This window comes from Eubalaena glacialis, chromosome 13 (assembly GCF_028564815.1).
Source record: "Eubalaena glacialis isolate mEubGla1 chromosome 13, mEubGla1.1.hap2.+ XY, whole genome shotgun sequence".
NCBI classification, from domain to species: Eukaryota; Metazoa; Chordata; class Mammalia; order Artiodactyla; family Balaenidae; genus Eubalaena; species Eubalaena glacialis.
Genome location: NC_083728.1, coordinates 50107493 through 50123268, shown reverse-complemented (window position 1 = coordinate 50123268; position 15776 = coordinate 50107493). Strand labels below are relative to the sequence as shown.

General features: G+C 55.1%; 1 protein-coding gene across 1 annotated transcript in view; it reads left to right on the top strand.

Moving 5' to 3' along the window:
- Window positions 1-12705, top strand: part of SYNDIG1 (synapse differentiation inducing 1) — a 57285-nt gene extending 44580 nt beyond the window's left edge. The window contains exon 3 of the mRNA XM_061209632.1: window positions 12547-12705. Coding sequence (XP_061065615.1) covers window positions 12547-12705 — 159 coding nt within the window. The remainder of the gene's footprint in view (window positions 1-12546) is intronic.
- Window positions 12706-15776: the final 3071 nt, after the last annotated feature.

Here is a 15776-nt window from a genome sequence, read left to right as displayed (position 1 = left end):
CAACCAGGACCCTGACCACCCAACACATCCCTGTGGTCTTATCCTGGGCGCTCAGACCAGACCAGAAGAGCCCTTCATTTTCCAAATGTGTGCTGGGGTGGCGCTGCCAGCCTGGGTGGGGAGGGGTGGGCAGTGAGGAGATCACTGGAAATCAGTTCGTTTTAAACCTTTCCAGTCAAGTGGAGCCCCTGCTGCCTGGATGGAGCACCTAACTTAATGACATTATCACACAGTGACAGTGTGCAGATCACTAGCAGCGTCTTCTCAGTGAGATTTTATCAGAATCGTCCCAAGGACTCGGGTCCCCTCTCTTGTGCTTTGTAAGGAGTCCAGGCAACAAGGGGGTAGTTCGGCCGCTGGTGAGGTGAGCTGGGGAGAACAGCAGGACGCTGCCCTTTCTTTTGGATATTTTGTGAGTGTTCGGGGGAAAGAGGGCAGCAAACAGCTGTGCCTTCACAAGGAAGCAGGTCTCCTGTAGCCAAGAGGACGAGGGTGTGGGAGACATGCCCAGGCTTTGGGAGACAGGGCCTCACAACTGTCTCCTCACTTATGGAATAAATGTGTCAGAAGCCATAGCTTGTTAGAAGGCCCTGGAGCATACACCATGGCTCCTGTGAAGTTTCTTATTTTCTTCTTGGTCAATAAAGTTGCCATCGCCTTCCACAGCTCAGAATAATCTTCCCCAACATTTCCGGTGGTTCTTCGTGTTCTGCTCTGGTCCTCATCCCCTCCAGAAACTCAGGAACAAAGGATGGATCGCGGTTAATGTGAACGTGATGTGCTTGGTGGCCTGCAGCAAGCTCCTTGCCATTATAAAAATTCAGTGAATAGGCAGGCCTAGAAGTTGTCTCTCCCTGGTTGAGTTCACCTCCAGACCCAGCATACCTTTCCTCTCGGGTCTGGGCAGATGTCATCACAGCCCTACGTGCAAACGAGGGATCTTGGCTCTTCACCGTCTGTGGGTCCACCAGTGGCTGCCCCCCCACCGGGCTCTGCCACCCGACTGGCAGCCCCTACGCCACTGCCACCTGCCTTCCTCCTGACGCCACCCCTGGCATCCCCTTGTTCCCAACCCTAAGTACCTCAGCCAGAGGCAGAACCTGCCCTCGCTTCCCCTCCCATGACTGAGAGGTGGGAGCCAATTGCCAAGGCTTGTCAAAGGGCTTGAGAGACACACCCTCCTGACCCGCCTTGGGAAGACAGGCCCTAAAAGGGAACAGAGATCACGGCGGAGCTGCAGAACTGCCCTGCCGCCCACGGCCAAGGACTCTGCCCTCAAGGCCTTGGGAGCCTGCTGGTGGCCCTCACCTGCTGCTGCAGGTGTGAAAGTGGATTTTTTAAAGGAATGACAATAACTGACAAACGTGCAAATACGTGAAGAGCAGCGATATGGTGGAAGATAAAAACAGAAGTGTACGTTTTTTAAATTCTCCACTGCATGAATATCTGCAGGTGCGATTGCTGCCAAAACAAACAAACCAACAGACTAGCCGAGGGAACTGTGGGACGGGGGCAGCTGTCAAGATAAACGGTGGATTAAGTGTGAAGCCAGAACTCCCGCTCTGATGAGAAAGGCTCCCCTGGGGTGTCTGACCCTTCCTTTCCCAAGTCCACTGAGTGAACACACTGGGTTATTTATGAGAGATGCTCAGGGCAGCCCAGAAATGTCGAAGGTCAAAGGCCACATTCTCAGGCTTGGCACTGAGAAGCTCTGAACCCAGCCGGAGGGCCACCTGCCCTCGTTCTATGCCTGCTCCCTCCAGGGGCTCCAGGGCCCAAGAAGCAGAGGTGGAGCAGGCGGGGTCCCCACGCCAGGCCGACCCAGGCCACGCGGGAAGGACAGCACAGCATCCCACGTCTGAACCTGGAGCAGCACAAATGGCGTTTCTGTGCGGGCGCCACGGCCGCGAGGCTGGGACAGGTTCAGGAGGGGCTGGTAAGCAGCCAGCGAGAGCCTCATCTCCAACGGGGCCCAGACCAGGCCCCAGCCGGTGGCCTCCAGCCCCAAACTCAGCGACCGTGTGGGTTTATCAGCCATCAGGGCCTGCAGATCAGGCCTGAGAGCAAGTCTGGGGCAGAGAGATTCACCCCCAGACCCAGGCACCAGGCATCAGGCTCAGAGGGGTCCCAGCACCTGCTGTGTTGAGGGGAGCTTGGGTGTCACTGCCCTGGGAGGCTTCCTCCCCACGACCAACACTGACTCCCCAGGCTGCACACACAGGGAAGGGTAAACCGAGGCATCGGCCCGATGGGAAATGACACCTGTGGGATCAACAGGTTTTTCCTGTTTACTGGCACTGAAATTCTGGACAGCGAATTAAACTATGAAGAAACACGGGGAAACTCAGCATTTACATTTAAGACTTTGGTCTGTTCTGTCCAATCCTTTCTGTGTGCATTATTCTCTGTATAGGCAAGATTAGGGTTTAAAATATGCCTTTTTGTAACCAATATCATGAGTACTTGTCATGTGATTAGAGATGTTTGTGGTGACCTAATGTCTCACCATAGGGATACAACACGGTTATTTAATTATTCATCTTTTAAAGCATTCAGATTTTCTCCCAAATTTCCAGTCTACTAGGTAACACTGAATTTTTTTCATTCTTTACTTAGATCTTTGCTTCTTAAGAAACAAGCTTTTCTTAATTTCATTGGAGCAATATGATTCGTGATTATCTAGTGGCCCTGTCATGGGAAGACTTTTTAAAACAAGGGTGTTTTGTTTGCTGTGTGATTGGTTTTCTGTGACATGAACTGGCAGGAAAATAAAAGGACCATCACGTCATCCGTCATGTAACAATTTGAGGAAGCTTGTCGTGCACAAGACAAAGCCCAGTCATGGGGGATCTTCTGCAGGGAACATGGGGCGCCCACAGATTCTGTAGAGGCACCGACCCAGCACCTGACAGGTTTCCGCTGGCACAGACCAGCCACCACACATGTGCCCGGGGGTGTCACACACATGGTGAAAGCGGCCACACACATGGGGCAGACATCGGCCAGCCTGCGTCCACTGTTGGGTCCAAAGGGCCCAAACCTTCATTTTTGTTCCTAAAAATTTTTTCTCATCCCCAAGGGGTATTTAAAGAGAAAGGTCTGATTTTTTCCTCTCCTGGGTTTTAAAATCTTTAATCTCCTCCTTATTTGTTTCCAGAAAGGAAGCAGGACTTTTGCATAAAGAATGAAATGATGGCGTAGTTTCCATTGGTGAGCACCTGTTAGGATCCAGGAGGCAGGTGCTCTGTCACTCGACACCGAACCTGAATTCCCCCATCTCTCATTCTCCATCAATGGAGTCATATGCAGACGTGCTTAGCAGGGAGTGTCTGCAACTTACCCTGACACGCATCCAAAAGAAAAAAGATGGGTTGATGGATGGATAGAGAGCTGGATAGATGAACCTAAACTGAACGGGTTGATATGTTCACTGCAGGTTCTTTTACCTTTTCTGTGTGTTTGAACATCTTCCTAACACATTGTTATATTAAGGGTACGTGTATGGAAACCGGTATTAACAACAGTCATTCTCTGTGGTGTCAGGAAGGAGGAAGTAAGGCCAGGCAAGTAAATTGTCAGCATGGAGCTCAACGTGGAGCAGTAAGTCAGGGTGTCCTGTGCTGACATTGTCACAACACCCACTAGACACTAACTCTGCTTTAGGGAGGAAAGTAAAATCGGACACTCAGAAATAGCGAGTAAGTAGTTCAAGGGCCGAGCGAGTTCCCATCAGTGCTGGGTTTGAGCAGGTGTGCAGGCCCCTCCCCCCGCCTCCCTCCAGGCTCGCAGGGACGGAGCCTGGGAACATGCCCCTGCACCAGACAGGCCTCTCACCTGCCCCATCCACACCCTGCCTTTTAAATAAATGGCTTATCTCAGACCAGTTTAACTCTGCAGAAAATGGACAAAGGGGTGCAGAGCTGGCAGCTTCCCTGAGCCCAGTCACCCACCAACCCCCATCAACATCTCACGTGGGGCTCGTCTGTTCCAGGTAAAGGCCAGTGTTGCTGCACCATTGTACTCTAAGTGCTCTGTCCAGATCGCCTTAGCGGTTGCCTGATGCCCTCTTTCTGCCCCTGGGTCCCATCCAGGATCCACGCAGCACCTGGCAGTCAGGCCTCCTCGGGATCCTCTGGGCTGTGACAACGTCTTAGGCTTCCCTTGTCTCTGATGACTTTGACAGCTGTGAGGAGACCTGGTGGGGTACAGTGTGGGATGTCCCTCTATCGGGACTTGTCTGATGCTTTCCTCCTGCTTAGACTGGGGTTATGGGTTTGTGGAGGAGTAGCATGGAGGTGAAGGTCAGTGCTGCATCCCATCAACATGACCTGTCACTGCAGATGCTGACCCTGGTCGCCTGGCTGTGGTCCTGTTTGTCGGGTTTCTTCACGGCAAGGTCACTCTTCCTCCCGCCGTCCATTCCATCCTCTGTCCTAGGAAGTCACTGCGCAGCCCACCCTCAAAGGGTGGGACTTGTGCTTTACTTCCCTGAGGGCGGAGGACATACATAGATTATTTGGAATTTGTCTATATGGGAGATTTGTCTATTCTCCACAGTGAACTGATTCATCCAATCATTTATTTATATCAGTATGGACCCTTGGATGTTTATTTTACACTTTGGCTTATAATCCAATACTACATTATTTATTTTGTCACTTTGGCCATAGGGAGCATTTCCTGTGTCCCCCTGACATGCCCCCATCCTTTTGATCTTAGAGTATTTTCCCTTTTTTGTACTATAAAATGCTGCCCCAGGCTCATCTTGTATAGTACCTGCCTGAGTCCTAAAATCAGCCACTTCCCCATGGAGTTCTGGCCCCTTTTACTGGAAAATGGTTTTAGAAACCACTATCTGGGCACTGGGTATGCTTGCTGCTGCTGGGGTGTCATTGATTCTGGGTTTGCTCAGTAACAGAGCTAGGAAATAGGAAATACACGTGTGTGTACTCACATGTTATTAGTTCTATATGTAGAAATACATGTGTCTAGATCTTTATATATAGAAATATTTCCATACGTATAATTATTTTTGTATTATCCATCTGTGCCTGTATGAAGCTAAACGTGAGTTCATACTGATTAGTCACAGGGGAAAACCAAGGCAGGCTTCTCTCCAACAGAGCCCCGTGGCCAGCATAGGGGGGAGGCCTGAGCTGTGGGAAGGGGAGCACTGGGCGGGGCCTCTCAGGAACCGCGAGGCCTGGGGCTCCTCTAACCTCAGCTGGAGGATGGAGTCAAGGTCACTCAGGCTTCTGCGCAGGATGGCACAGGGGCCATTGCTCCTGTTGATGTTTTTGTTGTGTTCCCTACAAAATGACCTTGATGACAGGGGCCCTCAGACATCATCATGGGTAACTCCCCCCCCTGCAGTGACCCAGGCCAAGGCCAGGTGAGGGGGCTTGGTGCTAGCACCCAGGGGAGCCTGTGCTCCCATCGGGTTTTACCCAAGCACAGGGGGTACGTTTGTTTCATAGCTGATCTGTCTGCCATTCAGACCTAACTCACAAGGTTTATTTTTTTTCACGGCTTAAAATAGAAGGGTTGCTTTAAAAGGGGGAGGGGAGGTCATAAAAATGCTCCCGGAACTAAACCACGTAAGGAAAGAAGCGTGTATGTGGGTCTGAACGAGCCCTGGCCTGAGAGGCTTTCCCTCCTCCCCACGGAGCCTGCTAAACCACCACATGGCCCCTCCTCCAGCGCAGCCCCGCGTACCCGTCAGCACACAGCAAGCCGTAGACAGTCATAAATAAGGGAAATAAGCTTTGCAATGATGCAAAGAAATGTAATCCAGCCCGACAGATATTGGGGCAGGAGGAAAAATGAGCCATAAAATACCCAGAGTGCTATAAATTTCCAGAGAGATGGTTGTGGAGGTAGAGAGGGTGTCTGTCACACTCCTCAGAGGCGGGGGTCTGGCGCCAGCCTTTGTGTTCTGCCGAGGCCATCCCGGCTGTGCCGGGACCCAGCTCCTCGACCAGAGCGGAACCACGTGTCTGTGGAAGATGTGGATGTGGACTCCTCCGACCTTAGTGATTCCTGAACCTAAAATAAGTGACCGTAAGAAAAACAAAGCAAGGGGAATTCCCTGGCCATCCAGTAGTTAGGATTCAGCGCTTTCACTGCCGGGGCCCAGGTTCGATTTCTAGTCGGGGAGTTAAGATCCCGCAAACCACGCGGCTAAAAAAAAAAAGAAAAACAAAGGAGGAATATATTGCAGAGAAAGTCATGTTTTTCCTGAAACTCAAACAACAGTGGGTATTTTAAAGCCAAAGGAAATGAGGACTTTGGCAAAAGCTTGTGGTAAACTCAGTCCAGGACCAGACCCTGGGAGCATCGTCTCCCGGGGGCCGAGGGAGGTGTCCCCCAGCAGGGATGGAGCGCAGGACCTTGCCACATGTCACGGAGGCCTGGGGCCCAGCATCAGCCCCTGATAGGTTCCATCTGCGAGGGATGCCAGTGGACCCCAGACCAGGATGCCCACTCCACACTCCGGGTCCAAAGGCCCCCCTTCATCTGCAGATTTCATGGGCCTTGCCTTCTCACAGGGTCACCCCAACCTCCTTCATCTCCACCTGACACTGAGCTACCAAAATAAATTCACAGGTAAATGCACAGAGGCAGGTGTGTGTGGAGCAGTTTCCCGGGCGCGGGGAAACCCCCCGCCCCCCAGCACTGATGCCTGAACCGCCCTGCAGGGTTTCCACCTCCTTTGGGTTCATCCCGCCCACCACACCCCAGGCTTCTTCTCCTCCCTGCTCCCCGTGGGACTCTCTGCCCGTTTCTCCTGGGTCTGTGCTGCCCACCATGGTGGCCCCTAACGTTTGGCTATTTATGTTTAAATTAATTAAAATTAAATGATATTAAAACTCACAGTCACACTCACCACATCCCAAGTGTTGAGTAGCCATAGGTGGCTCGTGGCCACCACGCGGGGCGGCACAGGTTAACTGCCTCCATCGTGGAAGTGCTCTCCTGCCCGGCAGACACCGGCCACCCTCCTGGCTGCTCTCTCTCCTCCTTCCTGGACTCCCGAGGACTGCGGACCCCTCCCCTCCATCATGCAGGCACCACGTCCTGCCCAAACTAGCCTCCAGGTCCTTGAGGGTGCCTGGCAGAGCCACCCCAGCAAGGAGCTGTGGTTGTAAATGCTTTCTTCTCGGCTACGCCTGACGCATATCCTCCTCATCAGCTCGTAGACTCTGCGTAAGACCCGCGATTATCAGCCAAGGGCTTCCTGGACATGGGGATGTTTCTGACCAAAACGTGTTGCCCTCGAGAGCTGGAAGGAAAGGCCGCTGGGCCTCGGTCATTAGTTCACTGAGTGGTCCTGCGTGGAGCCCACGAACCTGCAGTTGCAATGCTCCGTGGTGAGCCTGGGATGGAGACTTGGGGGCCCCCGGGGCCCTCCCCACCTCAGGGCGCAGGGACAGCCCCATGGACATATAATAGATGAGTTAGGGGTGAAAATGGTGTGAAGGACGTTCAAAAAGGCCCAGCAAATGCAGAGGCAGAGAGCAGCGTGGAGAGGAAGCCGGCTCTCGCTCACTGAATCTCACCTGCATCTGTGTCTGTAGGGAATCAGCATCTTCCTTTCTTTTTCTCTTACTTTCCTTCTCTGGTTCTGATATCAAGATTTTACTAGTTTCACGAAATGGGTTTCTCTGTTCTTTATAGATGTTTCCTATTTGTTCATTTAACTCTTGGTAGAATCATTTCTAAAATCATCTTAGGGTGTAAAAGTAGATTTTTTTAACTGTGTTTTCTTCCAGTTACTGACCCTCCCCAAGGACACCACCAATCTTGCTACTTTGCCAACAGTGTAGATGACTTTGGCCTGTTTTGTACTCTATGCAATAGACTCCTGCGTCTGGCTTCTTCTGTTCAACATCATGTTCCTGAGATTTATTTCATTACCGTATTGGGTACCATTGTCATTTATCCTTTTACTGTGGTTGCATGTTGGGATGACTTCCAGGTCAGGGCTCTGATGGTCGGTATGGCTACAGACATGCTTGTAGGTGTCCTTGGTGCACAAATGCATCGTTTCTGTTGAGTATTTGCCGGGAGTGGAACACTTGTATCGTGTGTGTGTCTATATGTCCAGCTGTAAGCAGTGTTGCGTTTCCCAAGTAGTGACAGGATTTCACACTCTCAGCAGGACCAGATGAGAGTGTGGATTTCCACTGTGTCTCTCTTCCCTTTGAGCCATTCTTGGGTGGCATATAGCACTGTTCTTTTACAATGTACTGGGTGGGGTATGCCTGCGCCGTTCCTGGGAAGGAGGGGTGTGGTCTCTCCCCATCCCCAGGCTGCCACCATGGGGTCTGCCACTTTGGGGTGAGGCATGGCGAGTGGAGACAGATGGGGGTAGAAAAGTCTCACCCACTCACATCACCATGGGGGCCTCATGGCTGCAAAGCGTGTGCAGCTCTCTTCCTCATCCAGGCATTTGGCGGGTTCTCTGCAGACCCCACACACACACTCGCACACTCTGCATCCTCGGCTAGAGTTTGGAATTTTCCTCGGGGGTCTGCTTGCCCCTCCGCTGGGCTCCGTCGGACACGGTCTAAGACAGCCCGGGCAGCCTGCGTCTGCCCGAGGAAGTACCCACTCCTCCTCCCCTGACCGATGGGAGGGCCGGCCCGTCCCCCCCCCCCGAGAGCGCTGACCCCGGCTCCCACCCTGACGCTGCTGCCCAGCCCACCCCCGCCTTCTGGATTGTCCAGGCAGGAATGGTCTCCTGCCCTCCATGCAGGGGACACACGTCAAGACAGACACCCAGTGTCCCGTCGGAGCTGCTCTCAGTGGGACTGAAGGGGGAGGCGGCGCCTACGCCCCTCGTGGAGAGAACCCGGACTCTCATTCTGGTCCCTCAGATCCCCTCCCCACCTCCACACACCCGGACCCTTGTCCCCTCGGGGGGCGGACGGATGGAGGGCTTCAGAACCTCTAATTCGTTTCCGCTCTCGTTTTGGAAATTGGCAAACGTGGCTGTGCGGCCCTGTCGCCATCCTGGGCCGTTGTCTGTCGTGATGTCAAACCTCTAGCTGTTGCAAGTGAGCAAAGGAAGGAAGGAAGGAAAGGGCTGAGGGAGGAGTAAGGACTTGGGGCCCCCAAGCCGAGGGCCAGACAAACCTCTCAGGCGAGCCGGGCCTCAGGTGGGAGGGAGGGGCGCGCACTGGGAAGGGGGCGAGGATGGCCGCAGGTCGGGACCAGACTGGACGCGCCAGAAGCACCAGGAGAAAGGGGGCCTGGCATCTGTCAGACCAGGAGACGAGCCTGCTATGAAACCAGCCCCTAAACGGTCCCAATCGCCACAGAGGGAGGAAGTGTCAGAGGATAAGGGCAGCCGAGGATGTGAATTTGACTTCGTTCCCCTGCAAACTGGTCGTTTCTCACCCTAGAAACCTGCCCCAAATGAGCTTGAAATGTGTCTGAGGACCTTCCCGACTTCTGACGGCCAGTTCCTCTGCATGGGTGCTTGACCTCGTGGCCGTCCCAGCCTCAGAGGCTGACGGGGGCAGCACCTGGGACGGACCTCACGCTGTATCTGGATCACGGCTCTGATGGTCAATTCTGGCCTAAGCACATTGGTCCCAGCTGTGCGTTCTCTGTTTATATGATTTTTATTTCCTCCATTTAAATAACACTTCATTCAAGGGAGGGAGTCAGTGTTTCCATGAGTTTTAGCACCAATATTTTACTTTTGCTCTTGAATTTAAAGTTGGGTTTTCTACATAGCCTTAAAACCAGGTGAGTGAGGGTAGTTATTTACCTAAAGAACCAGAGTGCATGTTTGAATGTGGAATATCCCAGTGGGCTATGTGTGAGCTCAGTGCGTCCTGGGTGGGTTGGAGGACGTTTCCCCAGGTCAGGGCGGTGGCTGCACCCAGTCCCCAGCGAGCGGTGTCTCGGGGGCCCAGGCACTCCCTGACTCTGACCTCCAGCTCTTCGACCTGAGTTAAGACTCTCTCCCTCGCCTGTGACATATACTACAAGCAGCGTCCATGAGGGTGGACGGCACACACTCTGGGTCCCTCTGAGCCCCTGGCGCACGGAAGATGCTGCTCAGAACCAGACCAGTCACCTGCACTTTGTTTTCTGAGCAAAAGACCTCAAAAAAGAAAGGAATGAACTTCACTTGGTGATCTCTGGCCAAAAGGGCAGGGAAGGAAAACCAGCCGCAGGGACATTCCCAGGCTGGGGGAAGTGGGACGGCCGTTTGCAGACAGGGCCCAAGGGGCTGTCCAGTGACACACACCGTGCCCCTCCCTCTGCCCAATGTGGCAGCCCTGGGGTCGGCCTCTGGGGTCACAGAGGCCACACGGACAGAAAGCTGCCCATGGGGACCCCCTCAGGATGAGCTTCAGTGGGACCCCCATCTGTCACTGCTCCAAGGCTGCACCCCCCGGGATTCTGCTCTTCCTGGAAGGAGGGGCCACCCACTGTGTCGTCCTGTGTGTGCGTCCTTCTTCACAAGAGTTTCCTTTCAGCTGTGCAAACGTCAGCCAACCCCCAGCCGCAGCCCCGCTTCTGTGCAGGGGCCCCAGGAGCTGGTCCCCAGAGACCGTGAGGCCAGGCCGCCGTCTGGGAGGGGACCCTAGGTGGACCCGAGGGCTGCGGGGCCACAAGGAAGGAGCGGGCGGGTCCCGGTAGGGGGACGCTGTGAGCTCCTGCCTCAGCCCACAACACAGCCAGGACGTCAGGAGACTGCAGCCCAGGCCCCTCCAGGCCCAGGCAGAGTCACCCACCGAGGGGCTCCCAAACCCCTAACCCCGGAACCTGGGAGAGGTTAGCGGCTTGTTCTTGATTTAAGCTGCCCGGCTGGGGATGATGTAGGTCAGCAGAGGACAGTGAGCCCACCCGTCAGGAGAGAGGACGGAGCGCCCGGATTCTGTCCCACGCCCGCGGGTCAGGCCGTCCAGGGCGGCCCTCGGGGAGCCCAGCCGATGCAGGCATTATAAGCAGCTCACCGGGGCTTCCAGGCACTGAGGGTCCCGAGTGCGTGCATGGACCCAGATGAGACGGGCAGCCCTCGGAGTCAGGATCTTCCCGCGGGGTCCGAGTGCCCAGCCCGGCCTCCCGGTCTGTCTGTCTGTCTGTCTGCGCGTGACTCCTGCAGCAGAGCCCCGGCCGGGCTGGGGTTGGGGGGGCCCACCCTGACAGAGGCCGGGGGCCGGCAGGGAGGGGCCTGGAGAGTTTGGGGTGAACTCAGCTGAGACGTAGTTACTGTTGTCCTGGGAGCTTCCTGCTCACGTTCTCTTCACTCCGCTTCATCAAAGATCGTCCACAGGGAACCCCCAGGCTCACTTCCAAGCCCAAAAACTGGGGAGGAGGACATAAAACTGGCCCTCAAGAACCAGAAGTTAGAGGAAAACATAAAAGGACACGAGCGGACCGGAGGCCCTTCTCCACCTGACGTCTCTTCAGGTCAGGGGCAGAGCTGCGGAGGACGGAAAGTCATCTTCTAGTGACTTCTGAGTCTGGGACCTTGGTGTCTGAGTAAACAGGATGCCACCTCCCATCCTGCCCACAAAAAGTAGAAATACACTCAACACGCATGGAAACGGGATCTGGTGAGAGTCTGGTTTCTGGAGATGGTTCCTGAGGGGGTCAGGACGTCCCACACGGGGAATGGGCTCTGCCTTTGCCCTGACGAGGAGCACCCCGCCCTGCTGGGGGTCAGTCCTCCTCAGCGCCCCATGACACTCCGGGGGCACCTGCCCTGCTGGCCTCCACCCTCATCTGCCATCACTCAGGGGGGCATCAGCCATGATGTCACAGCTGGATCACATGATGGTCCCCACAGCCCGGGGCCTCCCTTGTCGAGGGGACAAGGAGGAGGGGGCTGGCCATGGTGGAGGTGGGCTCCACCACAAAACGCCAAATCAGACACAACACCCAAAACCTCCACGTTCCCATCTGCCTCATGACCCCAAGGCAACATGAATCTTACTAAACTAACACCTCGCTATGCAATCGGGTGACCAGAAATAGAGGCGCTGGTCTCACCTCGAGTTATTTCACTGGTGGATGAATTTTCCGGCCCCGCCATGGCAGGGAGGGGGCATCGGGCACGCAGATTCCACACCGCCGGCTGGGGAGTGGAGTCTTAGTATCCGCAGTCCGCTGAAGGATTTACGCCTCAGACTCCTTACCGGGTAACAAGAACTCCCGTTTCCTTCCCCACACCCCCCTATGCTGTAAGGATCAGAGGAGGTAAGTGTGAACACACTTTAGAAAACTGTTCATGTATCTTTACCGGGCAGAAGGGGGCCGCTGAGCTGTGACGTCCCCGCCCTCGCGTCCTGGTGCCCGAGACCTGGGACTCCCGTGGCTGGTGCCCAGTTGACAACTGCCGGCCTGGGTATCCCTGGGGCTTCGCTTTCTTTCCTTTAAGCTTTGACTGCCTTGCAGGGCAGGGGGGAGCAGTGGTGAGCGACAGCCCCCTGCCTTCCCTGCACAGCTCCCCCTCGGTGAGTCCCCTCTTGGTTCGCCTTGCTCATCTTGACCCCCTTTTTCCTCTCTCTTCTCCCGCTGCAGACGAACAAAGCCGTGGCCAAGGGGGACTTTCACCAGGCCAGCACCAGCTCCCGGCGGGCCCTCTTCCTGGCCGTGCTCTCCATCACCATCGGGACCGGCATCTACGTGGGCGTGGCCGTGGCCCTCATCGCCTACCTCTCCAAGAGCAACCACCTATGAGCCTCCCCGGGCGCATCGCATGAAGAGCCTGGGCCAGTTGTGTGCGGGTGCAGAGGAGCGGGGCTGGCAAGGGTGGACACACAGGTAGACACACCTGTGTGATGTTGTACAGTGTAAGTCATCGCCAACGACGCCATAAAGCCCTGGGATCTTCTGCCCATGGATTCCTTTTGTTTTCACCCTTTCATATCGTTTTCACAGCACTGTGCAGAGCATGGGACAGATGGGCACTGCTAACCCTTCCAAATGGACGCTCCAAAGATCCCGACCCTCGCGGCTGTCTCTGGATGGATCCTGGTGGATTAACGCTGGTGCCAGTGCCTGGAATGCCATAGCATTAGCCATAGACAAACAGGAACATGTGTTTACTTTTATGGAATATGGTGCAACAGGCAGAGGGCAGGGGACACGTGCTCTTCTGTCTGTGGCCCCACCTGACTCCTCTGGCACTGCTCCCCAGTCCACGTGCCTTCCCCCGCAGGAAGGCAATGGGCTGGGCGGCAAGAGAGACAGAGCAGCTGCTGGCAGGACCCCCAGGTGTCACGGCTCTCCAGAGGGGTCCAGCCCTGAGAATGCAGAGCCAGAGTTGTTCCCAGGCCCAGAGTGTCACTCCCTCCACGCTGTCCCCAGCCTAGGAACGTCAGGCCTCCTCTGGAACGTGTCCATACTCCGCAGCCACCATGCGGCAATATGCAATCCTGGGGCCTCGTTGACCTGGGGCCCAGGGCAGGCCGGCCCCTCCCCAGACTCCTCCCAGAAGGACCAAGGTTTTCTCCAGGAACTCCAGGCCAAGGAGCCAAGACGCCCCCTCAGTGTAAGGACGAGCGCAGGGGGATGCTTCTACCCGCCTGCGCTGACATTCACCTTGGTGATGACAGCGACACTAGTGATCTTACAGAGGACACGAACCTTCTCTGTCAACTAAATGAATAGCTATTTTCTTGTCATTTTTTTTTAAGTGCAACTATTGCTTCATGCTGCTTCAGTTATCAGATGAATGCTAAGAAATACGTAATCACAGACATTTTAATACCATTTCATTGCTGTTTCACGAGTGTTCATTATTTAACAAAAGTTATCTTTTAGCTTTTTTGCTTAAGACTTTTCTTTCTGATTAATATCAACCCTTGGGTTTCACTAATACTTTTTCCTTGTTGTTAAAGTAGCTGCAGAGCCGCCAGGGCTCAGCTGCTGAAGCAGTAGCAGGGTGTCCTGAGATGAGAATCACAGCATCCCCAGCAGCTGACGTTCCCACTTGAACACGTTAGTAAATATTATTATCCCGATACCCTCAGTGGACACAGAGGCCGTCTCTCTAGGGCAGTGGTTCCACCCACAGCACTTATAACATCCCTGCTGCCTGGGTCCCAGCCCCAGAAATCTTATGTGATTGATCAGGGGTGCAGCCTGGTGATTACAAAGTGCAGCAGAAATTAAGAACCACTGTCCTGGAATAAGGACTCAGGTTTGATCCCTTCACTTGCCTCTCTTCTCCTCGACCTTAAACACTTAATATTCTGAAAATTATTAGCACTGCTTTCCTGGGTCAAACCCGAGATCCATCAGGCACTTGCACCTATGGATGCTCCAAAAACACGCTCTAAGCAGGACACAGGGAAGATGCCCAGACATCCCGGGATGAGCCAGAGGAACCTGGTGAGAGAGGGCGGATTTGGAACCAAACCAATCTGGGTTTTAGCTGTGTGATCCTGGGCAGGTGGGCGCACTTCTCTGGACCTCATCTCTAGGGGAGGGTGACTAGTTAGGCCGCCTCCTTGGACAGCCGGTGAGCGCAGCAGGGAGGCCAGGCCCAGCCGCGGGCATGCAGAGATGGGTGGTCACAGTCACTCAGGTCCTGAGGGTACGTCCACTGGCTGGTTTGTGCCCTCCCGTCTATTCAGCCCAATCTCTTGGGTTTATTCATCGTGAACCATTGTGTGAAATGGTCTTTGTATGTGTCCTAAATTGTCCATTTTTAGTTCAAGAGGTGCCCAAAGTTGCCTATCTTTGGATTTGATTATGTCCTCTCCCCCATCTCCTCCGCCACCAGCAGGGGGCTCTACGCCAGCCCCACTGGGCTCCTTCTGGACCCTCTTCCCGTCTCCCCCCTGCCTCCATTTAAAATGTTTAGCCCTCCCCATATCCTCTCAGCTCCTCCAGGCCTCCCCAGGACCCGCACCACGACCACACGTGGTGCCTTGTGGCCACGAGTGTGCAGGGGGCGGGGTCCAGCCTGTCCGAGGACAACTGACCAGCCGCGTGCAGCCCCGCAGCTCACTTGACAGGTGGACACAGCGCGGCCCATCGCCACCACCAGCTCGGCCTCGTCGGGGAGGTGGCTCTGTGGGTGGCTGCCGCCCACACGGCATCTTCTAAGTGTTTTGGGGCCACCGTGCGCCTCCCTAGAGCCACGTTGTCCCACTGTCACTGCAGCCGCCACAGACGAGGCACCACCTAGGCAGGCCCTGCCCCAGGCCCTGGGCCTACTTTTCCCACAAAGTCCCGAGAGCCACGGCAGGTGGGAGTCAGAGCTGAGGGTGAGAGCAGGTAACTCGCCCGGCACCACCTAAGTGTCGTCTGGAGAGCGAGGACAGGCCCTGCCCGGCACCCACCCCCCAGGCCACAAGGTGCCTGGCGGAACCGCAGGCACAGCGTCCGCGCGGCGCCCGTTGCATTCTCGTCAAAACACTTTCTGCAGCGGAGACCCAGCGCCTGTAATTTCCCCAAAGTCATGCTCCCCGGAAACAGCAAAGTCAGCTGCCACCCAGATGGTCAGACCCTAACCCGTCACCCCCCCTTATGGCACGTGGCCTCAGACGTGGTTTACCAAAAAAGTGAGGAATCACATCTGCGCCCAGACGTTAGTGGGTCAGGACTCTGAGGGACCCGAGAGGACTTTGGTTTATGTTCGCAGCCCGTCTTTGCCAGTGGGTGGTGGGGCGAGTGGGGAGGGGGCCTGAGGCAACCTCCATGGAAGTGTCATCTTGGCAAAGGTGGGTGTCTGGTTCCTCTGCACAGCAGAGGTCCGCCCACATCCTTGCAGATGCCACAGGCTGCCGGGCTCCTGCCGC